Here is a 27086-nt window from a genome sequence, read left to right as displayed (position 1 = left end):
CAGACACGAGTCATTACAATACCAACCTTTTTGAGACCTTTTTAATCTCCCAACTTGTCATCAGGACCAGCCCCTCCAGCCAATATCAAGTCTATTTTAACAGGTGTGTTATCGCAAAGTAAAAGACACTCACAGCTTGCAGTGATCTTGCAACAACCAGAGAGAAGGGGATTGTTTAGACCACTAATGGGTCACCATGAAAAGCTGACTTAGTGATTAATCAATCTTTTGCAGAATAAAATAAAATTATTTCAATTATTTCACTATCACTATCTGCAGGCTTGTCAGGTTCAACTAAAAGGGATACAATGTCCTTTGCAAATGTCTTCTGAAAAGACTTCCCTGTATTTAATTGTCTGAAATTGTCCTTTCTTTCCCAGGAAACCTGGTCAAGATTAAGTGATCCACAGCAAAAAAAAAAATGTACCAGAGCCCACAGAATAAACCATTTACACCTTCCAACTGAAGACTGGCTTTTGAGAGACAGCTGGAGTCATGGATAGAAAGAGGATCTGTACTGTCTAGTTTTGAGACCCCGCTCTCATCCATTAGTCTTCTGCTGATAACAATTAGTACTGTGTAAGTTACAAGACTTCAAGGATTATAATATACTCATAAGCCTGAAACCCAAAAACCTGAAGCCATGAAGGCATATTTGAAATCCATCCTACGTTACATGCCACCTGAATTTAGGAGCAAAAATCCAAAGAATCACAAAATCACAGGATGTCAAGGGTTTGGAAGGGACCTCTGAAGATCACTGAGTCCAACCCCCCTGCCAGAGCAGGACCCAAACTAGAGCAGGGCACTCAGAAAGGCATCCAGACAGGTCTGGAAAGTCTCCAGAGAAGGAGACTCCACAACCTCTCTGGGCAGCCTGTCCCAGGGCTCTGTCACCCTCACAGGAAAGAAGTTCTTCCTCATCTTGAGGTGGAACTTCCTGGGCTCCAGTTGGGATCCATTGCCCCAAAGAGATTAATTATGTCACCCCCTCAAAACAAACAAACAAACAAAAAAAAATAAAAGAAAAAACAGAGCAAAATGGTTGCAATCTCCTTTTTACACACCTCCTGAGCAGGTGACACAGCATGATACAAAGCACAGAGGGATGGGCCCTGCAAAATCATTCTGCATGGAATTTGAACTGTCCATCTCCAGCCCAGCTGGCTAGAAGACCTGCAGCCTTTTCAGGTCCTATGGTTGTTTTCCAGCTGTGTGTGTGTGTAGATCTGCAGAACACTAATACTGAGTGACTTGCAAGGAATAACTATAATCCCAAGCTAAGCAGTGACTCAGTCTTTTAATGCAAGCAGCGATTTTCTGATTATAAACCTCCTTCCCAGTCACTCTCCAGGCACACTCGAGCTGACCCAACTCTTGGGCTGTGTCTGCATTACCCTTCTTTGTTCCTCCTCTGCATCAGCAAACAGTTTGCGGATGTTGGCCTCGGATTCCCCCACGTATTTATTGAGGATTTCTGGCCCATTGACCACCTTTGGTTCCCTGGCATTCAGCATCTTGCCAATCTGTCTGGCCATAAGTGTTTTACCACAGCCTGGAGGTCCATACAAGAGGATGCCTTTCACATGCTTGCAGCCTGGAACGAGAGAGAAGAAGGTCAGAAAGCAGGTTCAGGATGGAAGCAGCCATCAAGTGATCACAGAACAGAGCCACAGAATCATCCAGGTTGGAAAAAACCTTCAAGATCATCAAGTCCAACCATCCACCCTACAACCCCCAACCACTAAACCATCTCCTGAAACACCACGTCTGCCTGTTTGATGAACATCTCCAGGGATGGTGCCTCCCCCACCTCCCTGGGCAGCCTCTTCCAAGGCCTCACCACTCTTTCTGGGAAGAAATTGTTCCTAATATCCTGCCTGAACTTCCCCTGCTGCAACTTGACCCCATCTCTTCTTGTCCTGTCACTGGTCACCACGGAGAAGAGCCCAACACCCACCTCACCACAACCTCCTCTCAGGGAGCTGTAGAGAGCAATGAGGTCTCCCCTCAGCCTCCACTTCTCCAGCCTCAACAGCCCCAGCTCCCTCAGCCTCTCCTCATCAGACCTGTTCTCCAGACCCCTCACTAGCCTCTCTGCCCTTCTCTGCCCCCTCTCCAGCACCTCCATGTCCTTCCTCTACTGTGGTGCCCAAACCTGCACCCAGTGCTCGAGGTGCAGCCTCACCAAGGCTCAGTAGAGGGGCAGGATCACCTCCCTGGTCCTGCTGGTCACACTGTTCCTGATGCAGCCCACGATGCTGCTGGCCTTCTTGGCCACCTGGGCACACACTGGCTCATGTTCATCCAGCTGTCAACCAGCACCCCCAGGTCCCTCTGCTGGGCAGCTCCAGCCACTTCTCCTCAGGCCTGGAGCGCTGCCAGGGGTGGTTGTGGCCAAAGTGCTGTACCCAACTTTTGGCATTATTGATGCTCATGCCATTGTCCTTGGCCCAAGGGTCAAGCCTGTCTAGACCCTCTGCAGAGCCTCCTGCCCTCAAGCAGATCTTCTAAGAACCACTAGAACCTTCAGCCCAAAAAGCCACCTCTGTAACTAGAAAGACCTGAAAAATTCTAATTGAGTCAAATATCAGGACTTTGATCACTGTGCATGAGCTCTGGCAGTTAAATTCAGAAACAAGAAGGCACAATGGGTGGAGGGCAATGCTGGACAAAGCCCCTGAGAAGGGCTCCCAAGTGTGAACAAGAAAGGTTTCCCTGAAGGATTTGTGGAATTTTAAACATATAAAATTTACAACTTGTGAGCCCCCAGGCACATTTTATCAACTGTCTGAATATCCTCCAGCCTGAATATTTTATGCTCTGCCTCATGCTCTGCTCAAAGAGGTCGTGGTACCAGCACATGTCAACAATGAAGTTTGGTTTATTCATTTCATGGGACTATCAGCATTTATCTAACCAGAAAAAGTAACTGCATCAAGACAGAACCTTTTTCCTGGAAGCAATCTGAAGGGGCTAGTGTTGGAAAATCCTGAAATAGGAGAGCAAAGATCATTTTGAACACTGAGCACCAGACTCAGGGAGAGCCTCAAAGGAGCAGAAAGGCTCAGGTTCACAGCAGAGGCTCTAACTACAAAACCAGTGAGGGAAATAGAAGCCCCGTAGAGAAGACAAGACCCAGGAGCTACACTGCCCAGTTTAAAGGCATGTACAGGACTGGTTCAGGAGCAGAGCAAGTCTGGATATTGGCTGGTCACAAAGCAGTGAGGAAACAGGACAGAGAAATATAGAACTTATTTTGTCTAGGCCCTTGCATTTCCAATAGAATCAGTTCTTCTATTTTCCAGTTGATACTGAAAACCAAAATGTATAGACAAAACTTCAAGTGAAAAAACGTATTTTCAATATTCAGGACACAGCAGGAGTTTGTTTCTTCCCTCTTATTTCTTCCTATGCAGTTTCAAGCACAATAAAAAAAACATTAGTTCCTCACTGTGTCTCTTCACTTGGAAAAGGTGTGCAGAGAGCAATGCACTCTCCATGGACCCAGGATTTCATCCTCATGTTTCAGACCATCTGGGCCACCCACAGCACCAACAAGTGGAAAGACTCCTGCATCTGCTGCCCTTCCTCTAGAGTGGTCACTCACGTCACCATCATCCTCACTGACCAGAGCAGTGAGGACATCCTAAGGAAAGAGACCTTGAGGAAGGTGTTACCACTGCACCCTGTGGCAAAAACAGCACCTGTGGAATCTGCCTCCACAAAGATCTTGACCTGGAACACAAGTGTTTAGTTACAGAGGCAGGGAATCCAGGAGCACCTTCTCCTGCTCTCTTGCTCCATCTCATTGCTGCACAAGATCCCTATATGAGTGCTCCAGAGAGCCTCCCAGGGACACGAGGTATCACTATTTTTTTGAAGATTAAAAAAAACCTGCCTTGTTTCAAGAAAAATTAGAAATCTTGATGAATTAATTGTTTGAGGGGAAAAAGCAAGACATGAATTAGTGGAAACTGTTCCAAGCTGTAGATCACACCCATAAAAGATTTGCTTTACCCTACATTCCTGCAGTTTGACTTCTTAAAGATGCCAGCCACCCAGCCAGGGTCCTGCAGAGCTTAAGATTCACACGAAGAAAAAATTCAGAAAGTAGCAAAGTGCTGGCCCAGAGCTCAGCCTTGGAGGACATGAATTCAGTTTTTGCCATCATCACAAGTTTAACAAGCTTGGGCACACCAAGTTACTTGTCACCCGGGTGGAATGACTTCCCTGCTGGCCTCTGGGCTGTCTCAGCTCCACGGTAAGTTCACCCCACACTCCAGAGTCCTCATGGCTGCACAGACCTCACAGCAATGTCCTGCCTCTAAGAACAAGTGCTTTTCTCCTTTATTAATTTACCAGCACTCAACTGTGATTTCATTTACTCCTGAATATTACAGGGAGAAAGAATTCATTTCCTTCTAAGTAGCTGCTCAATACACAATAATTTCCATTACCTGCAGGCACCACTGGCTCTCCCTTTCGGGTTGTTCACACACTGAAATGAAGTTTCAGGGGAATGTTGCTGCGAGAAGCACCTGATCTCTACCAAAACCTCAGAGAGCAATAAGGCTGCACTGATTAAACACAGCAACAAAGCTCAAAGATCACAGAATGATAGAATATGCTGAGTTGGGAGGGACCCAACAGAATCATCGAGTCCAACTCCTGCCTCTGTGCAGGGCACCCCAAGAATCACCCCATGTGCCTGAGAGCATCATCCAAAGGCTTCTGGAACTCAGGCAGGCTTGGTGCTGTGACCACTGCCCTGGGGAGCTTGTTCCAGTGCTCAACTACCCTCTGGGTGAAAAACCTTTTCCTGATATCCAACCTAAACCTCCCCTGATGCAGATCTTTCTGGGCTTCTCTGCAAATAAAAAAAAATACTACAACAATCAAAGAGATCTAGCTAAGAAGAACTGATTTGTCAACTTCCAGGCATCTAGGAGTGAAACATAAACAATTACAGACTGTCAGGAAAGACAAATCTCCCACAGGAACGAATGAGGAACAGATCAATTAAAAGCTATTCCTGTCACATCAATGTCACAGAAGGTATTGTCAAGGTGTTCTGTGGAGGAACATGATCAGCTCTGTAGCCAACCAGCACAAAGCAGGATTTGGATGATGAGTGATCCTCTGAAGGGAAATCCCAAGCAACCTGATGCCCAGACAGCTCCATGTGCTCCAGAGAGGCTATGGAAAGGCTACCAGCAAGTTGGGGCACATGTAGATGAACAGGCCTGGGAGCATCTTGAAAGCAGCAGGTAAATTGTACCACAGAGGATCTTCTTTCTCACCTTCAAAACAGAAACACAGCTACAGTGTCCTCATTTTTTTCTACTTTACCTGCAATTCACAACCTCTCTCCTAGAAGGAGGTAAAACCCAGTTATATCCACTGGGAGCTTCTCTTCCCCAGCCCAAAAAAACCCTGAAGTTCTTGAAGAGCCCAAACGTTCCACTCCCCTGCATGAACAGAGCAAAGGGCTTCCTGAATCTGGAGCTTCCTCTCCCACAGTGGGAGCACATGGAAAGCAAAAGGCAAACTGGCAGGGTGACATCTGGAGAACTCTGAGGAAACAAGACCTTGGACAATTTTGATTAGAAGCCCTCCTAGCAGCTTCTCCCTCTTCCTATTCAAACTCACTTCTCATGAGGCAGTATCATCTCTTATGGAATCATGGAATCATTTTTGGTTGTAAAAGGCCTTTAAGCTCAGCCAGTCCAACTGTTCCCCCAGCCCTGCCAAGGCCACCACTGCCCCATGTCCCTCAGCACCATCTCCAGGGCTTGGAAACCCCTCCAGGGATGGGGACTCCCCCCCTGCCCTGGGCAGCCTGGGCCAGGCCCTGACAACTCTTGCCAGGGAGAAACTGTTCCCAAGCTCCAACCTCAGCCTCCCCTGGCACAACTTGAGGCCGTTCCCTCTGCTCCTGTCACTTGTTCCTGGGGAGCAGAGCCCGACCCCCCTGGCTCCAACCTCCTCTCAGGCAGCTGCAGAGCCAGCAGGTCTCCCCTCACCTCCTTGTCTCCAGGCTGGACACCCCCAGCTCCCTCAGCTGCTCCTCCTCACCCTTGTGTTCCAGCCCCTTCCCCAGCTCCCTTGCCCTTCCCTGGACACGCTCCAGCCCCTCCATGTCCTTCTTGTCTCCAGGGGCCCAGAACTGACCCCAGCATTCCAGGTCTGGCCCCACCAGTGCCAGCACAGGGGATGATCCCTGCCCTGCTCCTGCTGGCCACACCACGCCTGGTACCAGCCAGGATGCTGTGGTCTTCTTGGCCACCTGGGCACACCCTGGCTCATGTTCAGCCTCTGTCAACGAACCCCCCCAGGTCCTTCACTGATGGTCAGTAATTAAAAAAAAAAAACACAACAGAAAAAAAACAAAAACCCAACAAACACAACAACAAAAAACATGAACTGCTGAAAGGACAGAAGCTGTTGCTGGAAGAATAAAGACAGAAGGCTGGTCAACACTAGGCCACTGCTCCAGCTGCCTGCCAAAGCCCTCACTGTACCATGCCACCAGCTACACACCCCTCTAGAGCAAAACTGCCCGCTCTGGGACACAGCAGGTTCCCTGAGAGCAGGTGACCACTGCCAAACCTCACCCAGACAAGCTGACAGTGCTGGGTAGTCCACACTCAGCCTTTAGCAAGTAACACACACATGTTCCCCCACATCTGAACATCAAGGGCCATCTGACCATCTGCTGCAAGACTCAGTGTCCACCAAACACGCACCATTGAGGGCTGGGCCTCAGTCAGGTGGAAGAACATTCCTGAGACCAAAGCAATTAGTTCCTCTTCAAATAAAATTGCCACAAGCTCCACCAGTTGAGGTTTCCTTGCATTGCTACGTTCACCTGGCTAAAATTAAAGTTTTAAACACAAGCAGGACTTGATTAAAATAGGCAGGTGATGACAAACTACAAATGTTACCTCTCAAGTCACAGTGGGATCCTGTGCACCACACAGGAATGTTGATTAAGTTTATCTCCCCTTTGCTGATTTCACCAATGTAGCCCAAATGTCAATACTATGATGAGAAACTTCTAAACACAAGTGATTAGCAGTGCAGACATCCCTGCCTCGTGAGGCTTCCCTCAGGACTCCAAATCAAAGGTCACTCCCTTAACGTAACCCTTAATTATGCAATTGAATGACACACAGTTAGAGGCTGAATAGCTTTGTTAACAGGAACTCAGATACACCAACATGGGAAACATTCTACACAAAATATTAGGGAAAAATAATAAAAACTGCTAAGGATAAGTAAGTTATTAGTGTTACCAAGAGAAATCAAGCAGTATATTGAACCACAATGTCACTTACCCAAAGACAAGGTGAAGCTTATTTGTTCAACTCTCACTGTTCATTTTTTTTTTTTTTTGAATGATCAGAAGTGGTTTAGTATCATAGGGGTTTTCTCTCTGAGAGTGTAATTCCCCTTTTAATTAAAATCAAAGCATTCAGTTGTGATTGTATCATTCAGATGTAACTCTTGGGAACTTACAATAGCGAAATATCAATCCTGAACAGATCAGGGAGAGATTTTATCTCTCCACACTGATCTTCAAGCAGGTTAGAGGAAGATCAGGGTTCCCAGACCTCACCTGCCACACAGAGGAAATTTCCCCAAAAATGGAGCTGTGTGGAATTTCCCCCTCCTCTCATCCTGTAAGCCCAGCATTATTCCAGCCTCCAGTTAATCTTCCTGCAGGATTTATGTGCCACTGACAGGCAAAAAGGAAGATGTTTCTGTTTTTAATTCAAAGCTGGGACAGGGAAAGAGCTACACCTGAAACAGACGTTTTTTATTTGAAGTGGACCCTCAACAGGCAGGTTTTTTCATCTCCCAAATCACTTGCCACTGTAAAGAGAAGAGAACCAAATCAGTGAGTTGTCCCCAGCCCTCTGATCACAGCTTTTCTCCTCAGACTTTGGCTGGCTGGGAAAAGTTTCATGTATGCACACATCAGGAGGCAACAAGCAGGTTCACAACAATGTCAGGACATTTATCAACTTCTGATGGAATGTGAGAAAAAGGAGAATAAATCAGCTTTAGAGAAGCTTCCAAAAAAAATGCCTTTGGCTGCACAAACAAAACCCTGACTCTACAGAAAAGGGATTTTGATAAGAGTATATACAAACCAAACCAGTCTTTGGAAGAACTCATCAATGCAGCAGAAAAAGTGTAAATGTCTCTGCCTCTTAATAGAGGAGATACAGAAATGTAGATAATTTAAGAGGAAGATCATGCACAGCTGTTGGGATTACTGAACACAGCAGGTGATGTTTACAGTCTTATCCCACCTGAATGTCAATAGCCAGAAATCTCAGCAGCATTTTCTACTCTCTGGGACAAAGCTGGATCGTTTATGTCTACTCAGAAAGTCAACTTGATATAATTTGTAAATGCCTCATGAAACACTTCCCCCAGAGCATCGCAGAGAAATGACACTTTATCCCATAACACCCTCATTAGGAATCACAGAATCACAGGATGTCAGGGGTTGGAAGGGACCTCCAAAGATCATCCAGTCCAACCCCACTGACAGGGCAGGACCAAAACTAGGGCAGGGCACTCAGAAAGGCATCCAGACAGGTCTGGAAAGTCTCCAGAGAAGGAGACTCCACAGCCTTTTTGGCAGCCTGTCTCAGGGCTCTGTCACCCTCACAGGAAAGAAGTTCTTCCTCATCTTGAGGTGGAACTTCCTGGGCTCCAGTTGGAATCCACTGCCCCTCAACCTATCACAGGACACAAGTGACAAGAGCTTGTCCTGCCTTCTTGAGGCCCAGCCCTCACGTATTTATAGACATTAATCAGATCCCCTCTCAGCCTTCTCCTCTCTAACTGAAAAGCCCCAGGTCTCTCAGCCTTTCCTCATCAGACAGATGTTCCAGTCCCTTCACCACCCTCGTAGCCTCCCTTGGATTCTCTTCAGTCAATCCCTGTCCCTCTTGAACTGAGGAGCCCAGAACTGGACACAACACTCCAAGTGAGGCCTCACCAGGGCTGAGTAGAAGGGGAGGAGAACCTCCCTTGATCTCCTGGACACACTCCTCCTAATGAACCTCAGGATGGCATTGGCCTTCTTGGCCACCTTATTAATGCCTGTGAGTATCTAAGGTGGGTGCAGGGACAATGGAGCCAGACTCTGCTCAGTAGTTCCCAGTGACAAGATGAGGGGCAACGGGCACAAGCTGGAACATGGGAAGTGACATGGAAATAGAAGGAAAAACTTCTGTACAGTGAGGGTGGCAGAGCCCTGGGACAGGCTGCCCAGGGACCTTGTGGAGCCTCCTTCTCTGGAGATGTTCAAGACCCACTTGGATGCAGCCCTGGGTAAAGTGCTCTGTGCAATCCTGCTTTAGCAGGGAGGTTAGACTAGATGATCTCTGGAGGAACTGTCTGTACCTCTGTCGAGGCACAGAGAAAACCTGCCAGCTGACCTGGACTTGAACAGCACCTCGGTTCCTGTGGCCTGATTTGGGCATCACACTGCTGAGCAGTGAGGAACCATCAAGGGAAAAGAAACAACCACCACTGGTGAGCCAGTGGTTATCACTGTGAGAAATGGTTTAAGAATCTGAGCTGTAGCTGTGAGAATACTGAGGAGAAACATGAACAGACAAGTGTGCAAAAGCCTTGTCCAAAAACATAAAAGAATTAAACCATTTATGATGGAACTGCTGCAAGATTGAGAATAAATACTTGAAAAATGTTGACAGTAAAGATGCTCTGAGCAGTGGAATCAGCTGCCTTGAGAGGTTCTGGCATTCCTGTCACCTCAATTACAGGTTAGACATATCTGAGATTGATTTTTCATTTAAATTATCCTGTTTTAAGAATAGACTGGATAAGACCCTTTCCATTATTACTCTTCTCTTATAGTATCTGAGTGCTTCAAGGACATTAAGGTATTAATTTTTAAGACACCTTAGAAGACAAGCCTCCACTTCCCAGCCAGAATCCAAGAACAAAAATAATACCTGAGTATCTGCTCATTTGAATGTTCCTCTTGTGCTTTGTTAATGCTTCACTTTTATATGGTGAAAATACAGAGCACTGAAACCAACCGATCCCAAGAGGTGAGAGCACAAGTTAAGGTGGGTATCAAGAAACAGAAATCACCTTGGAAAAGTCTGATTTAACCTACTTGCTGATGGCAAGGGGAGAGGATGGGGAATTTGGGTTCCATTTCAGTCTCTCAAAGGGAATGTGACCTGTAGCACCAACCACCTCTATATTTGTTATCAAAAAGTAACAATGACACCTACAGACGGAACCTGCTTTTCCAGCAGCCTCTTCAACAAACTAATGTGCCACACGCGTCACAAAAACCACTTCCCCACTGAAAGCCAAGATTGTTTTTCAATGTATGGAGACACTGGAGTGTTCTTGGAAAAGAGAAACAAGAATTCAGTGCTGGAACTTCCTTTTCAGGTCTGAGAAAATGTTTTTCAGTTTTGTTCAAATTTGCAGCTCTGGGCACCAAGTACCAAAAACTTGAGTCCAAAAGGCTGAAGGTCCTGAAGGTTTGTTAGAGCTGGGGGCGGGGAAGAGAGACCAGTGTTCTAAGTATTCAGCAATCTTAAATGTTAGATAATGGCACAAGCCATTGAAGGAGCTGAATTTAAAGTCTCAGCAGAAAAACCAGCACCTCAGCATGGATGTGAAGGGAGGGCAGGAAGAGCTTAGAAAAATACTGTGTTATTAAATAAAGAGAAGCTCTAGTTTGAGCAGAAGATGCTCTGAGCTGCAACAAAGAGTAACCAAACCCAGGCTGCAGTTCACCATGAAGCTGCACAGCTTGACTGTGAGCTGGATGTCACAGAGATCTGGCCCTGGCTTGAAAAGGAGGATGGCTCCCTGGGTCACTTGGGTGTCCTTCAGGATGTGTCTGCTGTCCCACCTCCACCAGAGCCCTGCAGCTGTGAACTGCCTTCCTAGAAGCATCACCGGAGGAAAGGAGTGCCCCTTTTGTTTCAGAGCACCTTTCTCAATCCTCATGCAGGTAAGTATTCCCATTTGGCACTCAAACATTAAGAGACAACCTGTGAATCTCCAGTAAGTGACTGTGAAACTGCAGCCCTAGAAAGCAAACAGCTTAAATTGATGAAGGTCCCACTGCAGTTCCAAAGTGACCAGAATCCCAGTGCTTTTCCTATCCATGTATAGGAAAAGCATGGGCAGGGAAAAAGAAATTGCCTCTTTACAGGGCAGCAGGGAGCTATGGCAAAGGTTAATGATCAACTGAAGTTGATCTCAGACTTCTTTTCTTGGATTAACCAAAGATTGTAGCATCAGAATAGTATTTACACACTTGGATGATATGGGTTAACTAATGCTGATTTATATGCTCCAAGCCCAGAACATTCCTTGGAAGGTAGATAAACCACACAAATTGCAAACAATTTTTGAAGGGTCTGTGGAGCCTCTGTGTAGCCTCTGTGTAGTTACAGGACAGAAATATTTATTGCATTTGGCATGGAAGTTGCAGCCTGTGAGCACGGGGCAGAGACCAGAAATGGGTGAGCACGAGAGCATCAGCGAGCAAGCAAATTCTTTCTGTTCCTCTCCCAATAAATTACAGACAAAGGTGAACAGCTGTCACACTGACATTTCAGATCTGAAATACAGTTAAGAGCAAGTTATAACTAAGGCAGAGAAAATGAATGTCAGAAAGTTTTGTTTTTCCAAATTTCAGATAAGCTCTTTAGCCCTGGGGTTAATCAGAGAGCAGAGAGCTCTGCTTGGAGTCTCACTCCTTACCAGAAAAATGTTTCTTTGTGTAGTATGTGTGTAAACATGCACGAGTCAAGGGATATGTATTTATATAAATAATATGGCACACCTTTAATTCATTGCCCAGGGTAATCAAAATACCAGTGGTCCTGCAGAGAATTTTTTTCTTCCTGTGTTAAGCAACACCAATTACCAAGAGGAACCATCCGAGGACCACACCCTGTAGAGCAGCTCCACAACCTCACCCTGAGGTCAACAAGATTTCCCACCTTCTCCAGAGATACCTGATGGAGATGTAGGTTCCTCCACAGCAGAGTTGTTGTCACCAGAGTGCCAGGCTGTCAGGTTAATTCAGCTAATGGTAATACCAAGGGAATGGAACCCTAGTCTGACACATGGCTGCTTAACAAGCTGCCAGACTGCAGGCAGCCAGGAAGGCTGGATGGGAGAAGCTACAGCAAAATGAAAACAAGCTCTAATTACCCCAACTCTACCAACATATTTCTCATCACAGTCCTGTGACACTGACAAAAATTCCCAGAGTGTGAATCTTTTACCTTCACCCAGGGCCACAGCTAAGGACTCTGCACTGCAGCCATGAATATATATGACAGTTGCTCTGGAAGGTAAAAATATTTCCAGTAAGTGATGCTTGTGCTTCCAAAAACCAGCTGCCAGCAACACTTCTGAACTGGACACAACAGAGTATCTACATAAAAGCTTTTCTTCCAACAGCCATTGCCATTTCTCTCATTTCCTCTCTCTGCAGAGCAGCTAAATACTTAAAAAATCAAAGCAGTTGACATTCTCAAGCAGAGGCAGAGAAGTTACAACTTGCCCACAGCCACAAAAATCAAGAGACCCAAACCAAGATCAGCCCCCAGAAGGCCTTGGCTACCAGACTGATATGAAGCAAAAAGGCAGGAGAGAGAAAATTTGGCACTAATTTGATTTAGCCCACAGGGTTTCTTCAGTGTTTCTCCCAAAGTGTTCAAATCACTAAGAAAAGACTTCACACACCTCACAGGGAAGTTTACTTCCACATCAATCCCACAAGCCCTGGAAATGGACCCGCTTGACACAGCCACACACAAACAGGAGGTGTCTTCTGAGGAAAATCTGGTCTGTAATCAAAATCCTGATTGCTTCATTTGTGGTGAGAGGGAAGGTGGAACAAGCAATATAAACATACACAGAAATTATACAGCTACGAATTCCAAGTATAAATACAAACCCATAGAGATGATATTCACAGAAGGAGGATCAGCTATAACATCCCCAGCCACTTGATGTGACAAAACAAGATAACCTGCAGCTGCATATTGCTTACTGAAAATTAAAACCAGTACCATGGATCTGCCTGCCAGCACATGTTTACAAAGTAATGGGACTGCTTTTCCTTCCCCCAAACCCAAAAAATTGTTATATTTAGAATCTGTGCTTTTATTTCACAAACTCCAAGACGTGCCACGGCCTGTACATCCTCCCAGCATTTCAAACCCGACCAGGCACAGATCACAAAAAATACTCTATTTATTGGGCTAATGCTGTGAGAAGAGCACAAGTTTATAGTGCAACTGCCAGGACAAGTATTTAATATATAAGGCAAAATCATTAAGACAGAATTTCCTTTGACCTACATAGACAGTCCATGGCCAGTGAGTCAGGAATAGGAGTGTTCAGTCTCCCTGCTAGAATAAGTGAAGCATTTGAAAGAACAGAGAGCATTTGAGGTCCAAAATAAAAGTATTCAGTTAAATCCTGTATCTCATTTGTTCAGACATTTCATGTGCAGTGCTGAGTACTCACATTGGTTCTTTGCCCCTCCTCTTTAGCCCGGGAACTAGAGTATATAAGACATTTGGGAGCAACAGGGGAAGAATAGGGTTTGTTGGTCTGTTTGACCCCTGAGCAAGTGCCCAGTGACAGCAGCATAAGGGGGTTCACTGGAGCCATTCTTTACAAACCACCAACAGGCCTGCACCCTGTATCCTGCCCATATCCAGGTCATACTCACCCATTTGCTCCACAATTTCAGGTGGAAACACTCGAGAAGCAAAAGCTCGTCGGAAAATATCTGAGAATTCTTTGTCAAGGCCCCCAATGCCCATCTTCTCAAAATTCCAGTCTGGGTTGATGATCGACTGGCGGTTCTCCTTGGTCTTTGATTTCCCTGCAAAAAATAAATGAACCATTTCAAACAGGTAGTGCAGCAGAATTACAGTATCACAGTATCATTCTGGTTGGAAAAGACCTTCATCCAGTCCAACCACTACCCTAACTCTGTCACGTCCACCACAAAACCCTGTCCCCTGGCACCACATCTGTCTTTCTAGATGTCTCCAGGGATGGTGGCTCAACCACCTTCTCAGACAGCCTGGATCACCAAGTCCAACTCCTGCCCCAGGACAGAACAACCCCAAAGTTCACACCATGTCCCTGAGGGTGTTGTTCAAATGTTTCTAGAATATTGTCAGGCTCGGTGCCATCACTGCTTCCCTGGGGGTTGGGGGTGTTCAGCTTGGAGAGGAGAAGGCTCCAAGGAGACCTTAGAGCACCTTCCCTGAATGTCTCCAGGGATGGGGCCTCCTGCACCTCTCTGGGCAACCTGTTCCAGTGCTTCCTCACCCTTCTGGGAAAGAACTTCTTCATGATACCCAATCTAAATCTCCCCTGCTCTAGTTTAAGACCCCATCCTCCTCCTGGCTAACGCTGGAAACCAAGCACCGGGTTGGCTGGACATGGGTCTGACCTGGAAGTCCCATTTAGGGTCAGGCCTGATGGGGCTCTGAGCAACCTGATCTAGTTCAAGAGGTCTCTGCTCACTGCATGGGGGTTGGACTAGATGACCTTTAAAGGTCCCTTCCAACCCCACACATCCTATGATATTAGGCTCGTCCAGCACCCTCCTCAGTCATGCCTTCTCCAGGCACAGCAATCCTCACTTGTTCTTCCTTCCTCTGGCAGCATCTGCTCTACCCTGGAGCACCCAAGTTCTTCTCCTCTCAGCCTTCTCTGTTTCTGCTACATCCTTGGGCAGACAGGCAGCCTAGAACTGCATGCACTCGGGCTTGTTTCTATCTTAAATACAGGTAGAAAAACTATGCTTCACTTCATTCATATTCCTTTATTAATAAACTGCAATAATTCTCAATATCCACACTTAACAATTCCTAACAGGGCTCAGGCTGCTGAACACGGGTCCAGTATTTCCTCAAAACTGTCATACCTGGGATCCTGGCCCAAAACAGCAATCATTTTTGACTGAAGTTAGAAGACCTCTTCCTCCCACACATCACTTTCCATTTATTTTTATCAAATTTCCTCTGGCATTTTATTTTTTAGTCACAGAGCTCCAGAAGATGAAGTTTTGTTACCTCATCACTCAGTCAGTTTATTCCATGATGATAATGAAAAGCAAAGGCCCCAGTAGAGATTCATGCTGAACTCCACTGGCAATAGCCTTTCATCCTTACACCCTTTCATCACCCACCTACTTCCACAAGAACCTTCTACCTTACAGATTTCTTTTCAGCTTCTTTTAAAAGAAACTTTAACTAGGAACTTTGCTGGAAGAGCTGTGACCAACAAGCAGACTAGGTCAGCCCTAATTCCCACACTTCTTGATTCCTGTCATGATCTCCAGGGGTAGGTCTGTCTAGGTAGGCAGGACTGCCCTATCAGAAGGCAGGCTGACCCTTCCCAGTGTAACATCTCTACAGATATCCACTCATTTGATTCTTTATTACACTTTCTGTTGAGTTCCAAGTGCAAAGATCTGGAGCTCTGGAACCCTTTTCAAAACAGCACATTTGCCATCACTGAGTCCTCACATTCCAGAGCCTTTTTTAAGCAAGGTTACATGGAACACTCATGAGGTCAGCTACTTACTTCACAAAAAGGTAAAAGCCAGCCTTAGCAACCCACCACAGCTCAGAACCTCTGTTCCAGAACCTCTTCTAGAGCTAGTCCAAATTCAGCCAGGTTCCCCAAGAGCAGGTTTTGCAGCCTCCATGAGTGGTGCAACCTCCTCCTTTCCCTTTTGTTGTAACCACACGAGTTTTAGCCTGAGCTCCTTACTCCCTTTTCAGAGAAGCTTTGAAGCGCTCAGGATAATTAGGAGGTAGGCAACAAGCACCAATGCTCCTCTAAGAACAATGCTGAGATTGAATCATAGAATCATAAAATCATCATAAAGGTTGGAAAAGACCTTCAAGATCATCAAGCCCAACCACCCACCCTACAACCCCCAAACACTAAACCATCTCCTGAAACACCACGTCTGCCTGTTTGATGAACTTCTCCAGGGATGGTGCCTCCCCCACCTCCCTGGGCAGCCTCTTCCAAGGCCTCACCACTCTTTCTGGGAAGAAATTGTTCCTAATATCCAGCCTGAACCTTCCCTAGTGCAACTTGACCCCATCTCCTCTTGTCCTATCACTGGTCACCAAGGAGAGAAACCCATCCAGTCTCAGTTTATTCAAGGGGTTTTATAACCAAGCACTGACACTATCAGTTACAGCCAGGCTCCCAAATGGCCTTCAGCAGCATCACTGTGCTAAGCTACCAAAGAAACCAACAGGGACATCAAAACCCAGGGAGAAAGCAAAGACTGAAGATTATCTTTAATTCATACAGAAATGGGAGGTCTTGTATTTTCTTAGATACTCACAGGGCTTTACAGGATTGTCCCTGGGGACCATTATCTCGGACACAAATGCAGGCTGGGGGAGAATGGCTGGAGAGCAGCCCTGAGGAAAAGGACTTGGGGGTAGGAGGAGATGAGAAGCTGGACATGAGCCACCAGTGAGCACTGGAGCCCAGAGGTCAATTGTGTCCTGGCCTGCGTCACAATAAGGAGTTGTGCCAGGGAGGGGATTGTCCCCTCTGCTCTGCTCTGCTGAGACCCCACCTGGAGTGCTGTGTCCAGCTCTGGAGCCCTCAGCACAGGAGAGACATGGAGCTGTTGGAGAGGGTCCAGAGAAGGGTCACCAAGATGATCCAAGGGCTGGAAGAGCTCTGCTCTGGAGACAGGCTGGGAGAGTTGGGGTGTTCAGCCTGGAGAAGAGAAGGCTCCAGGGAGACCTTAGAGCACGTTCCAGTGCCTGAAGGGGCTCCAGGAAAGCTGGGGAGGGACTTTTCACCAGAGAGGGCAGTGACAGGACAATGGGTAATGGTTTTAAACTGGAAGAGGGGAGATTTAGGTGAGGCATCAGGAAGAAATTCTTTATCATGAGGGCAGTAAGACACTGGAACAGGTTGCCCAGGGAAGCTGTGGCTGCCCCATCCCTGGAGGTGTTCAAGGCCAGGTTGGATGAGGCTTGTGCAGCCTGGTCTAGTGGAAGGTGTCCCTGCCCAACCAGAGAGGTTGGGACCTGGTGATCTTTAAGGTCCCTTCCAACCTTAAGTATCTTATGATTCTATGATCTCCCCTAAAAAGCCAGTCCTGGCCAACTGCAACTGTGCATTTTGCTGATTTGTTCTTTAACCTCCTCCAGAGACACTTCACAGAGAGTCAGATAATGAGTTAACGTCAACAAATCCATGACATACACTAGATGAAAGTTCAGTGCTAGCTGCATTGGATTGCTGTAAATCTTGGTCTTAAGCACAGCTGGAATCAATCCTTCAATTCCAAGAGTATCAATTTAAACAACCAAGCCCATGTCTCTGACACGGCAGGAGCAGGTAGGGCAGCAGAGAGCACCTGAGTCCCTGATCTCTGGGCAGTTACTGTCTGGTTGCTCCACTCCAGCAGGTCTGAGCTCAGGCAGGGATGTTCTTCTCCCTGCAGAACTTGGCCTACACCCCCCTCTTCTGGCTGCAGCTGATCACAATCAGATTCTTGTAGATTGAATTAAAACATCATCCATTGGTTTCTTAACTTACGATTTTATGCTAAGGGAAAAAAAAACAAAATTAGTGCTTTTTTTCACGATTACAGTTCTTGTCTATTGAAAAAAAAAAAAAAAAAAGGCCTTTTATTGAAGTCATTGCTCAGTGACACTTTTATCTCCTCTCAGAATTTAATTATTCACAACTTTACAATTCTCCAGGGACTAACAAAGCACATTAAGTAGCTCTGCCTCAGATCAATGAGAAGATTAAATAAAGCACCAGTCTGACAGAAGGAAATGGAGGCAGAAGCAGCTCTTTGGTCTTGTCTGCAGCAATGAAACTGAAGCACAGTTTTCCAGGATTCCTATTCCCAATTGAGCAGCTCTCCCCCAGGACCACACTCTTTACCCCTCTCCATGCTAGGAGGAAGACCACAAGTCACCATGTGGCTTTGAATATTAAAATATCAGTGCTTGCTGTGATGCAATAAATTGGATTATGTGAATAACTCCCCTCAAGCTGTCATACCAAAACAGTAAATCTAAACAGGCTGTACTCATGTACTCACTGGGATGAACTAATTGTCCATACAAATTTCACTCTGTGCTCTTAAAACCTGCATCCTTGTTAATAATATGCTTAATTACAGTTAGCTACAGTTCAGCCCACAAGCCTCTGGGGGGTTCTCAGCACAGATGACTGGCTTACCTTCACATCCACAAGCAGGTGGTTACACAACAGCCTCGTGTCTCCCCAATTTTTGGAGCCACTGCAGCATGTGAAGCAGAGAGAACAGCTCCAGAACACGGAGTCCCAGCCTGGCACATGAGGGAAGGTGGCACTTGAGGGCAGCAGCAAAACTCAGCCCCTACCTCAGGCTCCTGCACTGCTGAATGAGCTGGATTCTACTTGCCCAAAGGGCCACTACCCTCGTATGGAATCATAGAACACGCTGAGTTGGAAGGGACCCATCAGAATCATCAGGTCCAATTCTTGTCTCTGTGCAGGGCACCCCAAGAATCACCCCATGTGCCTGAGAGCATCATCCAAACGCTTCTGGAACTCAGGCAGGCTTGGTGCTGTGACCACTGCCCTGGGGAACTTGTTCCAGTGCTCAACCACCCTCTGGGTGAAAAACTTTTTCCTGATATCCAACCTAAACCTCCCCTGATGCAGCTTCCTGCCATTTCCCCCAGTCCTGTCACTGGTCACAGGAGTGAAGAGATCAGGACCTGCCCCATTTCTTCCACTCCTGAGAAACCACAGACTGCCATGAGGTCACCCCTCAGCCTCCTCTATCCCAAGCTGAACAACCCAAGTGACCTCACCTGCTCCTCATAAGTCATCCCTTCTACACCCCTCACCATCCTCATGGCTCTCCTTTGGACACTCTCCAATAGCTTGATGTCCTTCTTATATTGTGGTGCCCAGCCCTGCAGGCAGTGCTCCAGGTGAGGCTGCACCAGAGCAGAGCAGGACAATCACCTCCCTTGACCAGCTGGCAACTCTCTGCTTGATGCACCCCAGGACAGGGTTGGCCCTCCTGGCTGCCAGGACACACTGTTGGCTCACCTGCAGTTTGCCACCAACCAGGACCCCCAGGTTCCTCTCCAGCCACTCATTCTGACCACCACGGCTGTCCCATCCCAGGTGCAGAATCCAGCACTTGCCCTTGTTAAGTTTCATGTGGTTGGTGACCACCCATCTCTCCAACTTGTCCAGGTCTCTCTGCAGGGCCTGCCTGCCCTTCAGGGAGTCAACAGCTCCTCCCAGCTTTGCATCATCAGCAAACTTGCTTAGAATTCCTTCAAGTCCTGCATCCAGTTCATTGATCCAGATGTTGAAGAGCCTGGGCCTGGGATGGAGCCCTGCAGGACCCCGCTAGTGACTGGTCTCCAGCCTGATGTTCCCTATTCACTGTCACTCTTTGTGCTCCACCTGTGAGCCAGCTGCTCACCCATCGTGTGTTCCATGCTTTATATGGCATATGCTTCATGTTTGTACCAACACCCAAAGTTCTGAGTATCCCCAGCCCAGCAGAGCTGTGCTTCCAGCCTACTGCAAAAATAATAAGCATTAAAACCCAGCTGAGCTGGCCAGGTTCCCTGAACCCCCACTCCCAGCAGCCATCACCTGGCAGCTCTTATCTGTGGAACAGCAGCAGCAGAAGTTTTCTTAGCTCATGGACTCCAGGAAGAAAGAAAATGGGAAAGGAAAATAAGAAAGAAAAGTGTGTCTGCTCAAGTACAGGACTTGAATCACCCCCAGAAAATGATGCCTAGAGCCATGTGAGCAGCAAGAGAGGCATTTACAGCTCTAGACTTGCTACAGATCATCCACTTTGTAAGGCTGGTAAGGAAAGGAACAGCCAGGCAAGGAGAGTGGCTGAGCTGCAGGACAGCCCCAAGGCCCCAGCACACACAGACCAGCTGCAGGGACAGGCACACTCCAGCTGGTGGCTCTATGGGGACGCAGCAGGTTCCTCCCTAGCCCTACACCAGATTTCCAGAAGTTCTGCACTCCCTCTGAAATTCTGACAACACATTCAAACAAGTTCTCAATTTCCTATTTCCCTGCTGTTCTAATTAAATTTAATTCCAGAGGTGTTGGCTTGTTAGTGTCCTTGAAAAGATCATTCTCTGATGTTTAAAGAGTTAAAATATCTCAACTAGTTTCAGACTTCAGCTGAAGCCACTGTTCCATGGTGCCTTCCTAACCTAGGCCTGGCAGTCCAGAGTGCTCAGGTTAACTTCTCTGCTCATCTGACTCGATTTGCTGTTGTCAGAATCTCTCAAAGTCACACTCATCTCTTCTCCTCCTGGCTCTGTCTGCACATTTTGGAGACACCCTGGTAATCAGCATGGCCCAGAGAACTGCTCTGGTACCTTGGTCAGTTTTGGAGCTTCATACAGGGAGGACAGAGACTTTACAGAATCACAGAATGAATTATCATGGTTGGAAAAGACCTCTAAGATCACCATGTCCAACTGCCAACACCCCCAGCCCCAAAATAAGATAAAGTAATTTTAAAAAATGCCCACTAGAGCATGTCCTGAAGTGCCAGAGCTACACAGTTTTCAAGTGCCTCCAGGGATGGTGACTCCACCCTGACCACCTCCCTGGGCAGCCTGTTCCAGGGCCTGACCACTCTTTGGAGGCAGAAAATCTTCTGAACTTCCAGGCTGAACCTCCCCTGGCCCAACTTCAGGCCATTCCCTCTGGGCCTGTTGTTCTCCACTTGGCAGAAGAGGACAAACCCCCCCTGCCCACAACCTCCTCTCCAGCAGCTGCAGAGCCAGGAGGTCTCCCCTCAGTCTCCTGCTCTCCAAGCTAAACAATCCCAGTTTCCTCAGCCTCTCACAGGATTTGTTCTCCAGACCCTTCACCAATCTGGTTGCTCTTCTCAGAGCCCCTGTCTAGAAGCAGCAAAGCCTGCTGGAGGGGGGTATCTTCTCAGGGCAGTGGTCCTCAAGAGAGTCTTGAGCATCTACAAACCGCCAGTTTCAACAGACCCCTGGGAGACATTTTGAGATGCTGTTTTCAATGGATTAGGTCAACTGATGTAACCAGAAAAACAAACTTTGACACACACAAGTCTTTGAGGCCTGGAAAGCAGCAAACTTCAAGCACGGTTTATCTCTTCAGACACAGTAGCACTCACCAATCAGATTGAGAGAGGAGTTCTCAGCTTTCTCAAAGGCAACTTGACTGTTTCCGAGAACCAAACCAACCTCAATCTGCAAAAGGGAAAGAAACAAATAATTACATTAAGCTACTAAGCTCAACTTCAGGTTGCTCCTCAGGTATCTCTGAGCACATCTGTCCTGGTTGTTGTCAAACTGAGTCAAACAATGACAACATCTCAGAGAGCAAGAAACAGCAGCAAAAGCTCCACTATAAAAGTCATTGGGAAGAATGTGAAACACCAACAACCTCCTCTAAAACGAACAACATTGACCACAAGAGCTCATCAAGAATAATTATTTGCCTTTTTGAAGTTATTTGTTTAGTTCTAAACCAACTATTTTATTTTAGCAAGATCTAGAAAGCACAGAACAAAGTCATGTCCTTTCTACAGGAAAATGTAGCCACCTCTGAAAGACAAAAAGGCTCAAAAAAGGATGTTTCCATGAATTAGTACATAGCAACCAAAAGATACTCCTCTTATCTTCCCCAGCTCTGCACTTCAGTGGGTGCACTCTAAGCCCCCAACTCCAGAAGAGCAGGAGACTGAATCCAGAACAACACTCCTTCCTCCTTTGCCTCCTTCTCTGAGGCAAAATCAGCAGCAAGACTAAACAAATGTGCAACTTCTACACCTGCAAGTAACCTCATTTCTCCTTGCAGCAAGGTCTGATCAGTATTGGACTCTCCGCAGTCCCCAGGGAAGGCACATGCACTCCTGTGAGCCCACCTTCTGCTTCTTGCTTGCTCCAGACTCTCCTTTGAGAATGCTGGGGTCCATAGCTTCCATGTCCTTTACCAGGAGGCCAAAAAGTTTGTCATTAAAGCTGAACACAAGCTGTGAAAAGAAAAAACAAAAGGGGATTTTAACTCCTTAAAAAGCTAAAAAGGATTTTGATAAGGCTACTAAGATTTGAAGAGAAAGGTTGGAGGCCTAAGTTTACCTCTGAACAAATTCCACCTACTTTATCCAATAAAGATCTGGTGCACTGAACATGTCCTTTTCATGTCCCATAGTAAAGGGCAACAGATCAACTCCAGAGACTGAACTCAAGTAGAAAAAATGAAAGAAAAATTCCACCCTATTCTCTCCAGCTAAATGTTCTGTTCATAGGATCTCAGAATCATAGAATCATAGGGGTTGGAAGGGATCTCTGAAGATCATCAAGTCCAACCTCCCAGCTGCAGCAGGAACACCCAGGGCAGATCACACAGGAACGTGTCCAGGTGGGTCTTGAAAATCTCCAGAGAAGGAGACTCCACAGCCTCTCTGGGCAGCCTGTCCCAGGGCTCTGTCACCCTCACAGGAAAGAAGTTCTTCCTCATGTTGAGGTGGAACTTCCCGTGTTGTCACTTGGTGCCGTTTCCCCTCGTCCTGTCACAGGCACCACTGAACAGAGACTGGCCCATTCTTGACACCCACCCTGCAGGTACTTACAGACATTCATCAGGTCCCCTCTTAGTCTCCTCTTCTCAAGACTAAACAGCCCTAGGTCTCTCAGTCTTTCCTCATCAGATGTTCCAGTCCCTTCATCGTCCTTGTAGCCTCCGTTGGACTCTTTGCAGCATCTCCCTGTCCCTCTTTAACTGGGGAGCCCAGAACTGGACACAATATTCCAGATGTGGTCTCATCAGGGGGGGCAGGAGAACTTCCCTTGACCTACTGGACACATTGTTCTTAATGCATCCTGAGATACCACTGGCTCTCTATTCCATCTCTTGACATTTTCCTCTCACTTGAAATACTGGTTTGAAGCAAGGAGAAGGATTTAGCTCAAACCTTTTTGATCTTCCACATTCCAGTTTGACAAGGATACCTTCAAACCAGTGCTGCAGTAGTGAGAGACAGAATGACAACAAGAAGCAGGGCCCATCCCAAAGAAATGCAGGCTGTCTCTGCACAGTTCCTTTCCTCCAAGATAAGATTTGTAAATGACTTAAGATTCATGGCCTGCAAGTTGTAAACTACTGAGAGAGAGATGGGCCTGTCCCCAGATATGGCAAACCAGAGGCTACCACAAATGTTCTCAGGGGCAGAAGCTCATCTGCTGCAGAGCTGAGATGGTTCAATTACAGGGACAGCAGCTTCCAAAAACCCCCAGATCATCCCTGTTCATACCTGGTTTACTGTGGCATCCATAGAGCAGGAACAAATGTTCCAATAAAAGACCCTGCATTTGAGAGGGGCTACTGAGAAGTACTTAGAACAGGTGTTCATTTTGATCGTATGTAGAAGGAAGAAAAAATTACTTCTCAAAAGCCACCAGGACCTGCCATGCTTATATCCAACCAGGCCACAAGAGAACCCAGCTCCCCTCAGCCTTGGGATTTTCCTCATAAACAAGAGAGATTTATTTAGATAAGGAAAATGCAGATTTTAAACCACTCTGCTCACACTCTCAGTGGAAGTCACGATGGTTGAGCTTTTCACAAAAGAAACCACTCACACAACAAGCTCCCAGCACCCTGGCATCCCTTAGGATTTTACACCATTGGAGTACAAGACAGGTTAGCTTTAAAAAACAAACCAAAGCCCCCACCTGCTGGCCTACAGAGAAGGCTTGGCTGTTGAACTGCTGGATGAATTCAGCTGCCATTTTGTCTGTGTCGTAAGGGTTGGAGTCAATGTTCTTCTTCTGCAGAAAATCAATCTCAATTGTCATTGTGCCAATGCACTGCTTGGCCTTGTCAAAACTGTATAAGGAAACTGTGAAAAGAACAAGTAACAGCACATTTCAGAACAGCAGGGTCTCCTCGCAATATATGAAACACACTGTAAGTTTGGCAATACCTGTTCTCCCTTTCCAAAAAAACATTTGATGAAATTGAATAACTTATTCAAACTAGAGCCCAGGAAGTTCCACCTCAAGATGAGGAAGAACTTCTTTCCTGTCAGGATGACAGAGCCCTGGGACAGGCTGCCCAGAGAGGTTGTTGGAGTCTCCTTCTATGGAGACTTTCCAGACCTGTCTGGATGCCTTTCTGAGTGCCCTGCCCTAGTTTGGGTCCTGCTCTGGCAGGGGGGTTGGACTTGGTGATCTTTGGAGGTCCCTTCCAACCCCTGACTTCCTGGGTTCTGTGATTATGTCTCATAGAGACCCCTGTTTCTCTCAAATTCGTGCTCAGCTCCAACATACATCAAATATTTCTCCACTGAAAATCCCTGCATTTCTTTAAACACCCCAACAGAATCCTTTAAAACATCTCAAAACCCAGAGAGGCTTGGGGGGGTGAGGATGAAGAAAGTAACTTCACACACACTCTAGTGTCACAATATCTGCATCTAGGGGTTTGGAGGACATATCTTCAGAATGTTCAAAAGAAAGTATATGGAGCAGTCTTGCCCCAAAAGGCAATGACAAGAGGTCATAAGAAAGACATTGACCTGTTGGACCAAAACCAGACGAGGCCACAGAGATGAGAGGTTGGTGCTGGTCTCTTCTCACACGTAATTAGTGCTAGAACAAGAGGGAATGGCTTCAAACTGCAACAGGGCAGGTTTAGACTGGACATTAGGAAAAAAATTTTCACAGGAGTGGTTAGACACTGGAATAGGCTGCCCAGGGAGGTGATTGAGTCACCATCCCTGGATGTGGCATTGGTGGATATGGTTTAGGGGAGAACTCTGTAGATTAGGGATGATGGTTGGACTCTATGATTCTAAGAGTCTTTCCAACCTGAATGAATGAGGGTTCTATGATCCAAGGGCTGGAGCAGCTCTGCTCTGGAGACAGGCTGGGAGAGTTGGGGTGTTCAGCCTGGAGAGGAGAAGGTTCCAGGGAGACCCTGAAGCACCTTCCAGTGCCTGAAGGGGCTCCAGGAAAGCTGGGGAGGGACGTGGGACAAGGGCAGGGGGGGATGGGATGAGGGGAAATGGATGAAAACTGAAGAGGAGAAATGCTAGAAAGAAATTCTTCCCTGTGAGGGTGGTGAGACCCTGGCCCAGGCTGCCCAGGGAAGCTGTGGCTGCCCCATCCCTGGCAGTGTTGAAGGGCAGGTTGGATGGGGCTTGGAGCAGCCTGGGCTGGTGGGAGGTGTCCCTGCCCATGCAGGGGGTTGTATCTAGATTATCTTTAAGGTCCCTTCCAACCCAAACCATTCTGTGATGATTCTATGATGATAATTCTAGTTTATTTTTGATCCTGAAGAATAACATATAATGAGGGGGAAACCCATAAATTAATATTTCTCACCCTTGGTTCACTGCTGATGTACCAGCTGGCTTACAGATAAATGCTTTTTTGAACTAAAGCTACTTGGGGAAGGTAAGACTAATACTCAGCATGATTAGCTGAGAGAGCAGGTCTGTGATTGTCCTTGTCCCAGACCTTGCTTGCTGTGGGAAATTGTTCTTTTCTTCCCCACACTTGCAAACTCCCCAGCCACGTGGCAGCATATGAAGAAGAACAATGCAGTGTTTTTATGCAGTGACTAAATGTCTTGTGGCTCCCTGCTGAGCTGAAAGGCTTTGTAAAGGGATCTACAGGTGGGGAGAAGTATTGATAAAACCAGTGATCTACCAGGGCTTTCCTTTTGTCTTCTCCTTATGATGTGAAAACTATGTTTTCAATTTCATTTTGAAATGCAGCTGAATGCTTAGAGGCACAGTGAAGCTGAGCCCCCTTGACCCCCCAATGATATGGTCAAAGTTTTCCAAGTGAGTGAATCTTGTAGGTTTGTGGGAAGGCAGAGAGCCTGGAGTGGATGTGGGTGTCTTGCCTTCCTGGTGAGGCCCCAGCTGGAGAACTGGGCCCAGTTCTGGGCTGCCCAGTTCCAGAAGGACAAGGAGCTGCTGGAGAGAGTCCAGCCCGGGGCACTGAGATGCTGAGGGGGCTGGAGAATCTGCCTGTGAGGAAAGGCTGGGAGAGCTGGGGCTGTTGAGCCTGGAGAGGAGGAGGCTGAGGGGGGATCTGCTCAGTGCTGATCAATATCTCCAGGGGGTGGCAGGAGGATGGGGCCAGACTCTTGCCAGTGGTGCCCAGTGACAGGACAAGGGGCAATGGGAACAAACTGGGAGTGTTGATCAGCTTGAGGGCAAGAGGCTCAGCAGAGGGTCTAGACAAGCTTGACCCTTGGGCCAAGGACAATGGCATGAGCATCAATAATGCCAAAAGTTGGGTACAGCACTTGGGCTACAACCACCCCTGGCAGCGCTCCAGGCCTGGGGAGAAGTGGTTGGAGCTGCCCAGCAGAGGGACCTGGGGGTGCTGGTTGACAGCTGGATGACCATGAGCCAGTGTGTGCCCAGGTGGCCAAGAAGGCCAGCAGCATCCTGGGCTGCATCAGGAACAGTGTGACCAGCAGGACCAGGGAGGTGATCCTGCCCCTCTACTGAGCCTTGGTGAGGCTGCACCTCGAGCACTGGGTGCAGGTTTGGGCACCACAGTAGAGGAAGGACATGGAGGTGCTGGAGAGGGGGCAGAGAAGGGCAGAGAGGCTGGTGAGGGGTCTGGAGAACAGGTCTGATGAGGAGAGGCTGAGGGAGCTGGGGCTGTTGAGGCTGGAAAAAAGGAGGCTGAGGGGAGACCTCATTGCTCTCTACAGCTCCCTGAGAGGAGGCTGTGGTGAGGTGGGTGTTGGGCTCTTCTCCCTGGTGACCAGAGACAGGATAAGAATAAAAGGGTCAAGCTGCAGCAGGGGAGGTTCAGGCTGGATATTAGGAACAATTTCTTCCCAGAAAGAGTGGTGAGGCCTTGGAACAGGCTGCCCAGGGAGGTGGGGGAGGCACCATCCCTGGAGATGTTCATCAAACAGGCAGACGTGGTGTTTCAGGAGATGGTTTAGTGGTTGGGGGTTGTAGGGTGGGT

General features: G+C 47.3%; 1 protein-coding gene across 2 annotated transcripts in view; it reads right to left on the bottom strand.

Moving 5' to 3' along the window:
• NSF (N-ethylmaleimide sensitive factor, vesicle fusing ATPase) overlaps window positions 1-27086 on the bottom strand; it is an 88154-nt gene that overhangs the window by 33750 nt on the left and 27318 nt on the right. For both annotated transcript variants that reach the window (XM_051640367.1, XM_051640366.1), the window contains exons 5-9: window positions 23820-23986; window positions 22010-22117; window positions 21257-21332; window positions 13775-13930; window positions 1398-1597 (exon numbers count right to left, since the gene is read on the bottom strand). In XM_051640367.1, the coding sequence (XP_051496327.1) occupies window positions 1398-1597; window positions 13775-13930; window positions 21257-21332; window positions 22010-22117; window positions 23820-23986 (707 nt within the window). The remainder of the gene's footprint in view (window positions 1-1397; window positions 1598-13774; window positions 13931-21256; window positions 21333-22009; window positions 22118-23819; window positions 23987-27086) is intronic.

The sequence above is a fragment of the Apus apus genome, chromosome 25 (assembly GCF_020740795.1).
Source record: "Apus apus isolate bApuApu2 chromosome 25, bApuApu2.pri.cur, whole genome shotgun sequence".
In the NCBI taxonomy this organism is placed as follows: Eukaryota; Metazoa; Chordata; class Aves; order Apodiformes; family Apodidae; genus Apus; species Apus apus.
Note: the sequence above shows the minus strand (reverse complement) of the source record. Positions and strands in the feature narration are given on the sequence as shown.